We start from the raw sequence: 12,183 nt of genomic DNA, 5'->3' as shown, positions 1-12,183 counted from the left end.
GTATGGGTCCTGGATCCAATGAGTCTACGGGGTAAAGTACGATAATTACAACTAAGATATGAGTAAAACTTCCCAAAGTCCAATGACCGGAACCTGCAAAACAGACACCGTGAGTCTCGTTACAGGAAGGACAAGAGGGAGGGGTCTTCCTGTAACCACCCTCCGGCGTGAGAATCAGTAACCTTCGTAAATGAAGAAAGTACTAAAGTAAGCAGACTAAGTGTAGTCAGAATGCAAGTGAGTGAATGAATACCTCATACCGTTTGACAAGGTATTTATAGCCGAATGATGTAGGAAGATGATTGGGCCAGCTGTCCTCTTCCAGAAGATCTTTGATAACTGCCTGGACGCGTGTCCTCTTGTGATAGGTTGAGCTATACGTCCCATGTGCATGGGCATAACAACCTGGACACACGTCGCCCGATGATAGGATGGATTGCACCCTGGCCATGTGCACGGTTATAACAAACTGGCCAGGTGTCCTTTATTTATTAGTTGTTCAGTCACGTATTCTCCAAGTAAGAATCATGAACCTTCTTCTAAAGAGTATTTGAGTTATGACAGCTGTCCCGCTGGCCTTGTCTTCCGGACGTTTAGGCGGATAGATATCCTATCCTGCGGATGACTTTTGAGGAAGCCGGGATGCTTCCACATGTGTTATGAGGACGTTCCTCCTTATTCGTGATATGCGGGTGATCCATGTGTCCCGTGGGTGGTTTATAAGAGGATTCTCTGTAACCCGCGGGTGATACTTGAGGGTATTTGGGTCTTTTTGATACCCTACCTCTACAGTCGGGTTAAGCAACTACTCTTTCGTATCTTCTTCACAGACTCCACATTTAATCGTGTTTTAAACAAAGTTCACGTTATAATAATAAGATATTCGGAATTTGAATATCAACTTAATTGATTTTATTGAGTATACTGTATACTTAAGATCTCATTGAATAAACATTAAACAACTTATAAATCTATTTTCTAGTTGTGGCCTTTCAAATGATCACAAGTTTATTATATTAACTGATGAATAGCGGATTAAGGAACAAATGAGTTTTTATTTTTATTTTTAATCTATTTTGGTACAATGATTTTAAGATGACAAGTGCAAATTTAATTGACTAAACCCAAAACAGTAGGTGGTCCGTGGAGCTAGCCAGGTATGGGTTTTGTCTCATTCCACATCGCTGGAAAGTGCAAATGAAAGCATGTATATAGGCAGGAAAGGGTGATCTAAATGCACGACCTTACTTGAATAGGATCTGTTCTATAGGCTCCTACCTTTGTATTTTTTTTTTTCCTAAAATGACAAAAACCCATGTCATGGTTGATGACCCATGACCGTGTAACTAGAGCGTGATTAATGGAGCCATTTTGGTCTATGCCATGGCTCAGTAGAGGATCGTTGCTAGCTCATATAATGAGTCCTAGCATGGTTACACGGTTGTCTGACAGACAAATTTTTTTTTTTTATGATTTAATCTAGACAAGACTTTGTTCGTGTTCGTCCATTAGGGGTGAGAAACTTAACCGCCATAAGCGATCCGATTTTAACCGACATAGCCCACCAGGTAGGGTTTGGTTAAATATAATTCCAAATCCGCCATAACCGAACCGACCCATTTATTTAACCAACCATATGTTTATGATTAATTTTCACCAAACATGTTATCAGATTATACCATTTTGATGTTTTTGGTTCAATGTTTGTTATCGAATTAACTTGAAATTCATTGTTAGATTATATAATGCCATTTTTAATATATTAAGTAGTAGTATTATGGATTATATATTTTGTTGGATTATGTTATGTCGTCTTTTTTAATATATGATTATATATTTTGTTGGATTATGACTCAATACATTGTTTTGGTTACGGTTAACCGACTCGCTATAACATTCAAAGCCGATTAACCGAAACTGCCATAACAGGTCGGTGATGGTTATGGTTATCCATTAATCGACATATCGGTTATGGTTATGGGTCTGTCTCAAAACCGCCCCAAACCGACCTGTGCACACCTCCATCGACCGTATCCGTTCATTAATTTTGTAAACGGACGCAAAGGGATACTAATGAACATTAACGAACATAAGCGGGCACAAAGGAACATAAATAAATTTGAGACTACTAAATGAAAACAAAATCAAGTAAAAATCTAGAAGTACACCATATAATATCAATAAAAAAAACATAAACTAATCATAAACATAATTATATCAAAATTAGTAATGGTAAAAAATAAATAAATAGATAAAAATAGTAGTAGTAAAATTCTAATAAACGAACATATATATGTAAACGAACTTAACCAGGCAGATGTAAACGAACATTAACGGACACCCTAAACGAACACATTGCCGAACGTTCACGGACACAAATGAGCGAACACGGCCTCTGTTCATGTTCGTTCGTTAGTTCATGTTCATTTACTTATTAAACGGACGAACATAAACGAAATGTTTGCCGACACGAGCTGTTCATTGGACATTCGGTTCGTTTACAGGCTTGCAGCTCATAAGTGACAGTGAGTGGTGATTAGGGTGGTTTTTATTATAAGATAACTGCACTTGATCTTTGATTTTATCCATATATTTTAGGATTATTTTCCTCCAGCTCATATGTGATTAGTTTAGAAATAGAAGAGAACATGTTTCTTGGATTACATAGTAGATTTAGAGGGATTTAACATTATACCAATTCGGAATATTAATTTGTAAGTGAAAATCCTAGGTTTGTTAGGTAAGTGTTAAACCCATGTATTATGTAATCTTATAAGCATACTATCATGTTTACTAGAAAATTTCATGTAACAATTTATTCTTGTGACACCTAAATGTCACACAAGAGATAAACATGTAAAATCCATATAACCTGCTGACCTACATGGAAGTTTGTTGAGAACTCAAGTTCCTGTAACCTTTATAGTTGTAGGGACGAAGACACGGGGATGCCCATCATCTATAAGTTCTGATAGCGGTTCAAGTATTGGTCCCAAAAGAAACGTTGCGACTGACACTCGTGCATTTGCTTCTTTTCATTGCACCCTATACTTCACATTGCAAAATCTTCCATTGCTCCACAACTTTAATCGTAATCGAAAACCATTATCTCAAATTTCTAATTTAGAATAGACACAAGATCTGAAGAAATCCTGGTCGGGGTGTGCATGAAACCGATATAATCGACTATAACGTCTGTCATAGCCGAATACAACTAACCAAACGCTACCCAAAAATGACTGTTTTGTTATATGTTTTCTCAAAAACTGAATTGCTAGTTCAGTATCGGTTTTGCATGTACTAATCCTCGAAAAACATTAACTGAACCGACTTTTATAACATGACTCAAACATGTTAAATCAAACCAAACGTTTTCAAACACTTACTATTAAATAATGTTGTCCAAAGTTTTGACGGTCTTTTGGGTCAAATCCATTGGTAACAGTTTGATTATCAAAAACGAAACCGGAAATTGAAATTTAAAACCATCCCTTTTAACAACTGTTTTGAGTTTTATTGCCCCTAGTGAAACCGGATATCAATTTCTTTTGTACCGGTTTAGTGTCGGTAACAGTTAGGTTGATCAATTAGAATTTTCACCTCTATCTGCAACTAGTAATTGCACCAATATGTTATATGTAAGACCAATCCATGTGGGCTCAATCTTGACATAAAAGTTAAGTCTATCAGGTTTCAGCTTTTCTATAAATAAAAAAACTCATTCTTAACATATGAGAAGTTATTCTTTTTTGTACTCAAAACTCTCTATTCACTGTTATATACACATAATTTCATAAGCAATGTTAACACACCAAGTTGAATAAAACAAAACTAACCCTATAAAAACAAAAATTGTTGTATTCATGAATAGAAGATATAGATTTCATAACCAAGATATTATACACATCAATTTACCATACAACATAACCATTGTATTATAGGCCACCTACACCACTTCTAACCACTCCACCACCAACAAAATTTCAAACAAATACAACTCCTTTGTGAGCCCAGTGGTGACACTAGAATCCTACACCTTCAGTGTTTTGTTTGTTAGTAAAACTAGTAGCAACCTTTAAAGAACATATTTCACTTCAATTCCATTAAACAACACCAATCTACATTGAATGTCGATTATCGGTTTTATCTTTCGGAGGGCGTTCATCTTGAATCTCCACGAGTTCTTCGTCATCCCCCTTTTTACCCGCTTGCTCCTTCCAGTATGCAATCAGCTTCTTTAGCCTTGCAACTTCCTTTGATGAAACATTCTTGCTCGGATCATTCACAATCGACCGCACCCTCGACGCATATCTATAGTAACATATAATATTAAAAGAAATAACTATTTGAATAAGAGAAGAGTGATGAAGATTGACTGAAGACTTACGTAAGAGAGTTATAAGTTTCTTCCAAGTTTGACTCGGCTGGAGAGATGTTAACAAACATCAAAGTCTTCGCATTCCCACCGAGTGAATCACTCATCAACATTGTGAGTTTATGGTTTCTGTAAGGAATGTGTTGGTTTCCAGATGATAATGCACTGATGACATCACCAAGTGCCGACAATGATTTATTAATGCTTTGAGCTTCTTTTAGTTGGTTACCAACTGAACCCGACTTTTTCACCCTCTCAGATCCAGCAAGATCCACAAAACTTAGCTGAATGATAATAAAATATTAAAAATAGAATTTTAGAAAATAATAACAATAATAATAATAATAATAATAATAATATGTTGTGAATATTATATACCTTTCCACGAGCAATTGATTGAGTTTGAAGATTTGTACTCTCAATAATAATGGAGAGAATCAAATGAGATCGTGAACTTGCTTCATTCATTAAGGTCTCGGTTGTGTGGCGTTGATCCGTGCCTCTTTGAATGATGCTTCTTAAGTCATCGTAGGTGGATATTGGTAAAACCGTCGCGTTTTCAACCGTCACCATTCCCTAAATAAACCAAATTTTCAATCCTTTTTCGCATTATATGTTAAATGATTATAATATAAGTAACAAAAAAGTTACCTTCGAGTCTTTTTTGACCTCTAATTTCAAACGCTTTGCTTGCTTCGGAAGTAAAAGGTCCACCAAAGTATCTTGATACAACTCCAACATATATGCCTACATATACAATATAAAGATAATCAATTCCAACCAATTTACATAAAAGTTAAGAGTTTACACTATAGGGTGTTTAAGGTAGACCCGACCCTTTTTGAAACCTAAAGTTGATATGAAAAGAAATCTCCTACCTTCAAGGAAAAGTTGAATTTGTTGCCATCCCGTTTTAAAATTTTAAACAACTCGGAAGTAGCGAGAGGAGTTAGACCTGGGTTATTTTCAGACCCGTATATAGTAAAAGTCTTCCCCGAACCAGTTTGACCATATGCAAATATACACACGTTATATCCGTCAACGGCTGACTGAACCAAATACTGCAAAAATACATTAAAAATAACATTAACGTGATGTGTAAAGCTAAACCCAAAATAAATCAAAATATTTTTTTTTCAAACTTGCCCTTGTATCGTTAAAAACATCTTCTTGAGTTGCACTTCCATCAAACACATGATCATAACAATGTTGTTTGATCTTGTCGTCTCGCCCTAAGTGTTGAACTGTGAACTCATCGACACTTGTAAGCACGTTTCTTTCATTGTCAGATATTTCTTTTGGTGTCAAAGGCCTTAATCTACAGTACACTCTGATTTTGCCTTTCATATCTATGGTAAATACATTAAACACAAATATTAATATGAAAAATAGAAGTATTAATATAAAGTAGAAGTGTCCATATATACCTTCAATGATGTTGAAGTACCGTTTTCTTAGCACGAGCTCTTCCTTATAAAGTGCTTGATATTCAGCCAATTGTGCGGCTTGCATCTTCAATATCGCTGCGGTTTGTTCGTTTTTCCTATCAATATCCTGAACCAAAAAAAAAATACATCAATACTATTGTTCTTATTATAAATAGGACAGTAACATTTCAGAACTTCCAAACAATTTGAGCACTCCTGACAACCAAACTTTTTATTTAGTTATTTGTATATTTAATATTAGCTGAGGGTGGTTTTCTTGTTTTATGTTACATATATGCAGATTGGTTAGTACACATATTGTAATTTGGTTATTATGCATATGTAAACTTGTGACTACTTATATATAATCACAAAATTACATATAATAATGACAAAACTACACTCATATAATATAAAATATATATCATAACTAAATAAAATGATAGGTTGTTAGGAGTTCTTTAAGTTCTTATATTTTTGCAGTTATAAAAAGATCCAAAACCTATGTGTGTGTGTGTTAAAATTCAAAAAAAAGAGATTAAAATATAAATCACCTCTTTCATTTCTCTGAGATCCTCTAATTCTTTAAGATTAATATGCAACGATGATAGCTCAGCATCTTTTATCACCAAGCTCGACTCAGCAGCAGCCAATTTTAGTGTTAATTCTTCCACCTTTTTTTCAAGTTCAGAAATCCGAGGCTTTGTTGAGTTTCTTTCTTGTTCCAAGTCTTTCTCAAGCAACCGTATCTAAAAAGTCAATTACTTAAACCATGTTATATACACAGGGGTTGATATACTCTATACAAAAAGACAAAGACAAATGTTAACATAATAAAATAAATAGAATACAATTTTAAAAATAAGTTATCACCTCATCAACTTTCTTCTTTTCAAGCCTTGAAATTCTCTCTTCTAATAATAATTTTTCATTCAACAGTTTTTTCTTTGTTTCTTCGGCTGCGTGCAGCTCTAAGCTACGTGTACGTAACTCATCTTGGATCTTTTGTAAAACCTAATAACAATATATCCATATGATTACTTTAAACATCAAAAAGAAGATAAACATGCAAATTCATAACCTGTTTACTAACCTGATTAGTTGCTTCAACTAATTCCTTTTTGGTATTGTTCTCCAATTCTCCTTTACTAAGCTGTGAAAGTCTGGCTTCCATGTCTCGTTTATCGATCAATGCAGCCTAAAACACAAACAATTAATAAAAAATGACAAATCTCTAAAAAATACTAGTGTTGAGTAAAAAATTCATTACCTGAAGAGCAGATTCTTTCTCTTCACATAAAGTTCTAAGTTCATTATATTTAAATGATAATTCTTCCAAGTTTACTTTCTCTGATCTTAGCATATCCTTTAACGTCTCCACTTCTTCTTGCATGCTAACTTCTTTCCTCTGTTTCTCGTGTAACTCTTCCGACAGCTGAATTAAAAACCGGTCGATTACGTATTATCTCTTAGCTTGTTAAGCGGGTCAAATAAGCAAACAATACTTACTTGTTTTGCGGTCTTTTGTGATTCTTCAAGGGCTTTTGATAAATCCTGTGTTCGTTTCTCACCAACATCCACATTGGGCGGTTTTGAATTACCAGAAACATCACCATTGATCGGACCCGAATTAGAAGCCGAACGTGCTTTAGAGTACCGGCGCAGCATGACATCATTTATATGTGTTTGTAGAGCGACACATATTTCCTCGCCCTATATTAAAAGATTCAACTTTGGTCACATAAAGCAGATAAAATAATAATAGAATAAAAGTTACGGTTCAAACCTGCTTGGTTTCAAATTGAAATATATGCAGAACACCTGCAACTCTCATTTTGAAAAACACCGCAGTGTTACTGCTACCAAATTGCATTATATCTCTTAATTCAGCCGAGTGCAAATATTCTTTCGGGACAGGACGAAAAAAGTGTACCTATAAACAAACAAAAAGATAAACATGTATTATAAACTTTAATCATAATCATGCATATATAAAAGCATATTTTGATTAACATAACAATTGAGACTCACCCCGCGTTTGTTAATACCCAGTATAATTCTTCCAGGTAGAAGTCCAATCGGGTCATCGATTTTACGGACACTAAAGAATACTGAATAACCGTATGGAAGCATCCTTAAAATCCTCAAAAATTGCTGTCTTGCGTCTTCTTTTGATAAATTTTCCTACAAATTCAACATTATAAGTTTATTGAAGTATCAATAATAAGTTCATACTATCAATAAGATAAAAGAAAAGAGTAACTTTACCATAGAACGATAACGGTTAAGCATATCAAATTCCCAATCTTTCTTGGCACGAGTGATAGCAATTTGTCTTGGTAGAAATCTCTCAAGAAGTAAAGTCCAGTCACTAAATAACAAATTAAAAGGAAAAAAGAAAAAAAAGACATTAGAATATAAATACATATTGAAATTTAAAGAAAAGATAGATGACTCACGTGCACGTTTCAGGTTTAACAACATATCCTATTTCAACCAAGATTTGTAATGCGGATAACTGTGCTGCATCATCTTTACCAACCGGATAGTTTCCCAAAATATAATCATTTTGTAACTGCAAAACAACAATATGATCATCACATGTGACATGTCTAAATAAGAAGTTAAGAACCATTTGTTAGAACTTTGAATACTTAAGAAAACAAGTGCATACTTGAACATAAGATAACTGAACAAACATCGGGTCTTCAATCGATTCATCCGACTCACGGAATAACTTCTTTTTAAAAGTCAACTTGCATTGTGAAATTTCTCCTTTATTTCTTTCTTTTGCTGACTTGAACTCTGCTAAGAGGTCTCCAATGTACTTGTTGTCATCTAACCCAATATATTCCTCTAGTGACAGAATATCAGATTGTTAGAATTTTAAATTACTAACTCAAAATATAAAATAGTTTATACGAAAGAAAGAAACTTAAACGGATACCGTTTCCAGGTTCAGGTGATTTAGAAGTTGTAACAACTTTGCGACACTCAAATAAACTAAAACTTGAATATGCTGACAATTTGATAATTCCAGCAAGTTCCTATATAAAACAAACAAAAAATTACGACAGTGTAAAATAATAAATATTTAACATAAGAAGGCCGGATAACTGTTTCAATAAGGATACAAGAAATAAGAGTGGCGTTCTGACACGACACGAACCTAACACGAAATTTGCAGGTTTGGATTTAATCTAAACAGGTCCGAGTCAGTTTCGCGTTGAACCCACTAACACATTTAGCTAAATGTGTTGGGGTACATTAGCTGACCCGTTTAACACATTTGTTTATTTTTAACTTCTTTTTTCTAAAATGTTTTTATTAATAACTTTTTCAGTGTTTTATGCCAAAATTATATAGTTTAAAAATAACTTGACATTGTTTAAATTGCTTCAAAAAATAAAAATTATATGTAAACTTAGAGCTTTAAGTTTATAGTTTTAAAATGCAAAAAGTTGAAAAAAAATTGTTTTTCCCTAAGTAAACAACTCATGTTCATTTCAACCTACAAAAATACATATCGCGTTCAGGTTCATGTTTGTAACACGATTTTCAGGTCCGACACGCCAACCCACTACGCTACCGTTTAGCAGCCCTGAAAAAACTATAAAAACTACCTCAACAGCATTAGAAACGGTTGTCGCCATGTCATACGATATTTCTTCAAACGTTTCATCCAAGAAAAAAACAATAGTGGTAAGCTTTTTGCCAATCAAAAGAGCTTCAATCTCCTCACGACACGGAATCGTGTGGCGTGGGCCAGCCTTCACGGAACATTTCAGAGCGTTTAAAGTGTTCATTGCAAAAACTTGCACATCAGAATCTGTATTCTGATTGTGTACAACATCATGAATGTACTCTGACAAATATCCACCAATATCCTTACTAGGTGGCATACATGATGCACACATATACATAAGTTCCCATGCTCTTATTAAATATTGTCTGTATAAAAGCAACACAAATCGATTAATAACGCATATTTATTGAAATATGTGAAAAAAAATAAGATTATTGAATGTGCATGGTTAGGCCTGTAAACAAACCTAACGTTTAGTGAACCGTCCAGCGTGAACAAACAAAAATTTGTGTTCATTTAGTTAAATGAAAAAACATGAACGTGTGTCTCATTCATGAACCGTTCGTTTATGCTATTAACTAAATGAACACCAACACCCTCATTTTTTAACAAGCAAACAAGAACAAGAAAACCTCATTTGTTTAACTGTTCGTGTTCGATCATTTGTTTATTTAAAGTTTAACAAACTAACACAAGCATGGTCCATTCATGTTGGTTCGGTTCATTGTGCATACCTATCAGGGCAATTCCTTGTTTGTTTTGAAATTTGTGCAAAAATTTCATCGCGAAGCTCGGAACGTTTCAAAGCCTGTTTGTATAACTTGCTAACAAGTTCAATTCGTTCTTCTAAGCCAATTTGATTCCCTTTTTCAGATGAATCAATTCCCATATATTTCAAAATGATTTGAAATAGTTTTACTGCCCGACTCACAAAATCACCATTTATTTTCAGTAGAGACGTTGGAATAGGTTCCTGTGACAAATACAATATTAACCAAAGTGATAAAAAAATTAATTTAAAAAAAGGATAAAATGATTACCTTCTGAAAACATAACATGTCTTCAAATGTGAATTTCTCGCGATCTTGTGGTCCAACGGATCGTTTTGAGAAAAAACCGCGTTTCCCAGCTGAATTTATCTGTTTTTGCATTGCCCTTAAAAACCCCTCTACCTAAAAACACATAAATGAAAATCAAGTAAGAATCTTGACTAATTTTTGATAAAGTTTACATTTTTATTGAACATAAACCTAATCCAACCTGAAATTTATCAATCAATGGTATTGCACCAGCAAGCTCAGCTGGAATTGAGTTAGATAAAGTCATTGGTGTACTGCAAACAAGTCAACATTATCAACTCAACAATCAAACATAACAACCCGTAAAAAGGGTAAGAAACACCTACGGTGGGGCAAAGTTGGAACCGTCACTGTCATAATCATCCCCATTGGTAATAGCAGAATAATGAGATTGAGTTTCATATCCATTGCTGGAGCTCAACGAAGACCGGCTCGTTCTCGCACTTTGACCAGACACACCTGGTAACATACCTTGAGGCATTGCACCTGATTGCATACTTTGAGCAGACGAAATCGACGAAAAATCCATTTCCACTTAAAAAAAAAAACTTAACTTCCAACAAGTTCCTAACTTTTCATCAATCCCTCAAACTTCCCTACAAAACCTGCAACTTTCAAGATTTAAAACCACATTAAATTAATATTTAACAGCTGCAGCGTACACCAAAACCCCCAAATTACAAAGATCTAAAATACCCACAAAATAAATAAAATATTACCACCAAAAAAACCACACATTATGAGGTTTTCAAGTAGCTAAAAGAAAATAGGTAACAAACTAATAAATACTCTAGAACCTAGAAGAATAGATTATAGATCTTGAAGTTAAAACCAAAGACTAGTGGTAGCTTATTTCAAAATTAATTACATCTAGACAAAGATCCATGTAAAGGTACATAAAACAAGTCAAAAAACGATTTAAATCTTACTTGAGAAAAAAATTGAAAATTGTATGTGGGTATGAATAAAAACATGGGTATTGAAATAGAAATAGGAAGAAGAATGTATGTAGCTGTGAGGAATGAATGATGTAAGTACGAGTAAGGATGAAGATAGGTATTATTATTATGGGGGTGTGGTGGCTTAGAATGGAAGATCTGTACCAGTCGTTTGTTGCCGGCACTGATGAGAGAGAGAGAGAGAGAGAGAGAGAGAGAAGAGATGAAGGTAAGGGGTTGCTGGATGTCACGAGACTGACCGGTTTTAATTTAAATTAATTATTATACCTCCTTTTCCCACTTTTTTATATTTCATTGTTTCAATTATTATTATTCAATTTTTCAATTTAGTATATATATTTATATTGATAAAATTATATTATTTTTTTAGAAAAGAACAAAGATACTGGTATTTCATTAAAAAGTGTTGTTTGTATTATAACCATCCGCAGTCGATGTCATATTGGGGTGTTTCGAGGCCAAACCGTCGGGGAACAGCCCCCCACCCCCGGTGTTTTGGACGGCATTTTGGATGTCAGCGTTTTGTATACAACGTGCGGCTAGCTTGAATTTTGAGGCTTTTGTGAGAGAGGGGCGTTTTGGTTCTTCTGGAGGCATTTTCTCACTACACCCACTTTTTGCAAAATGCCCAGAAGCTGACTATGCATCACATAGCGCAAAATGTTCGGGTGTGCGTAATTTTGACTTCGCATGGTCTATGACTGAATGCATTTGGTCAACAATTTGCGTCGCTAGCACTTTTTGAATAGCAAAACTA

General features: G+C 34.4%; 1 protein-coding gene and 1 non-coding gene across 2 annotated transcripts; one reads left to right on the top strand and one right to left on the bottom strand.

Moving 5' to 3' along the window:
* The first annotated feature begins 1,238 nt into the window (after positions 1-1,238).
* On the top strand, positions 1,239-1,455 carry LOC143628461 (small nucleolar RNA U3). Its single transcript, XR_013152750.1, has one exon. It is a non-coding gene; the product is annotated as a small nucleolar RNA U3 (small nucleolar RNA).
* A 2,481-nt stretch (positions 1,456-3,936) lies between these two features.
* Positions 3,937-11,600, bottom strand: LOC143628437 (kinesin-like protein KIN-14E). The gene is made up of 24 exons (XM_077098039.1): positions 11,571-11,600; positions 10,794-11,072; positions 10,649-10,721; positions 10,429-10,560; positions 10,123-10,361; positions 9,426-9,753; positions 8,750-8,849; positions 8,477-8,658; positions 8,262-8,377; positions 8,071-8,173; positions 7,834-7,986; positions 7,589-7,735; positions 7,312-7,515; positions 7,073-7,237; positions 6,896-7,000; positions 6,676-6,816; positions 6,357-6,551; positions 5,803-5,929; positions 5,522-5,724; positions 5,254-5,436; positions 5,027-5,122; positions 4,754-4,951; positions 4,388-4,659; positions 3,937-4,311 (listed from the first exon to the last, which is right to left on the bottom strand). The coding sequence occupies exons 2-24, from the start codon at positions 10,994-10,996 to the stop codon at positions 4,119-4,121; spliced, it is 3,858 nt and encodes a 1,285-aa protein (XP_076954154.1). The 5' UTR covers positions 10,997-11,072; positions 11,571-11,600; the 3' UTR covers positions 3,937-4,118.
* Positions 11,601-12,183: the final 583 nt, after the last annotated feature.

The sequence above is a fragment of the Bidens hawaiensis genome, unplaced genomic scaffold (assembly GCF_021521415.1).
Source record: "Bidens hawaiensis isolate Kalapana, Puna unplaced genomic scaffold, B.hawaiensis_p1.1 tig00004973_1, whole genome shotgun sequence".
Lineage (NCBI taxonomy): Eukaryota > Viridiplantae > Streptophyta > Magnoliopsida > Asterales > Asteraceae > Bidens > Bidens hawaiensis.
This window is presented reverse-complemented; position numbering and strand designations above follow the sequence as displayed.